This window comes from Meleagris gallopavo, chromosome 3 (genome assembly GCF_000146605.3).
Source record: "Meleagris gallopavo isolate NT-WF06-2002-E0010 breed Aviagen turkey brand Nicholas breeding stock chromosome 3, Turkey_5.1, whole genome shotgun sequence".
Lineage (NCBI taxonomy): Eukaryota > Metazoa > Chordata > Aves > Galliformes > Phasianidae > Meleagris > Meleagris gallopavo.
This window is the reverse complement of record NC_015013.2, coordinates 12,355,650-12,356,006: the sequence shown is the minus strand read 5'-3', so window position 1 is coordinate 12,356,006 and position 357 is coordinate 12,355,650. Positions and strand designations below refer to the sequence as shown.

The following is a 357-nucleotide window of genomic DNA, read 5'->3' as shown; positions in this document are numbered from 1 at the left end:
GCTCCGCGCGGTGCCGCCTCCGGTCCCGTTGCGGCCTGGCCGAGTAGATGGAGGCCGCGGGCGGCGGGGCAGCGCCGGGGTGCATCGATCTGCACGATTTCAGCGGGCAATTGGGCGAGCAGCGGGTGCACTTCCACGCCATGCGGCTGCAGGACTCGCTCTTCCTCTGGGTGGGCGCTGTACCCGCCCTGTCCAGCCTGGCCGTGGCCATGTGCAGCCCCCGGGTGAGTGTTTGTGTGTGTGTGTGTCCCCGCCCGGTGCCGTTCCGCGGCTCAGCCCGCGCTGTGCTTTGCCCGCAGGACAGCGTTCCCGTGTCCACCTCGTTGCTCGGGGACCCATCCGACACCGCCTCCGCCT

The 357-nt window shown here is 71.1% G+C and overlaps 1 protein-coding gene across 1 annotated transcript in view; it reads left to right on the top strand.

The window, feature by feature from the left end:
• The first annotated feature begins 6 nt into the window (after window positions 1-6).
• PSMG4 (proteasome assembly chaperone 4) overlaps window positions 7-357 on the top strand; it is a 4,587-nt gene continuing 4,236 nt past the window's right edge. Inside the window, exons 1-2 of the mRNA XM_010708409.3 lie at window positions 7-224; window positions 300-355. Coding sequence (XP_010706711.1) covers window positions 48-224; window positions 300-355 — 233 coding nt within the window. The 5' untranslated portion in view covers window positions 7-47. The remainder of the gene's footprint in view (window positions 225-299; window positions 356-357) is intronic.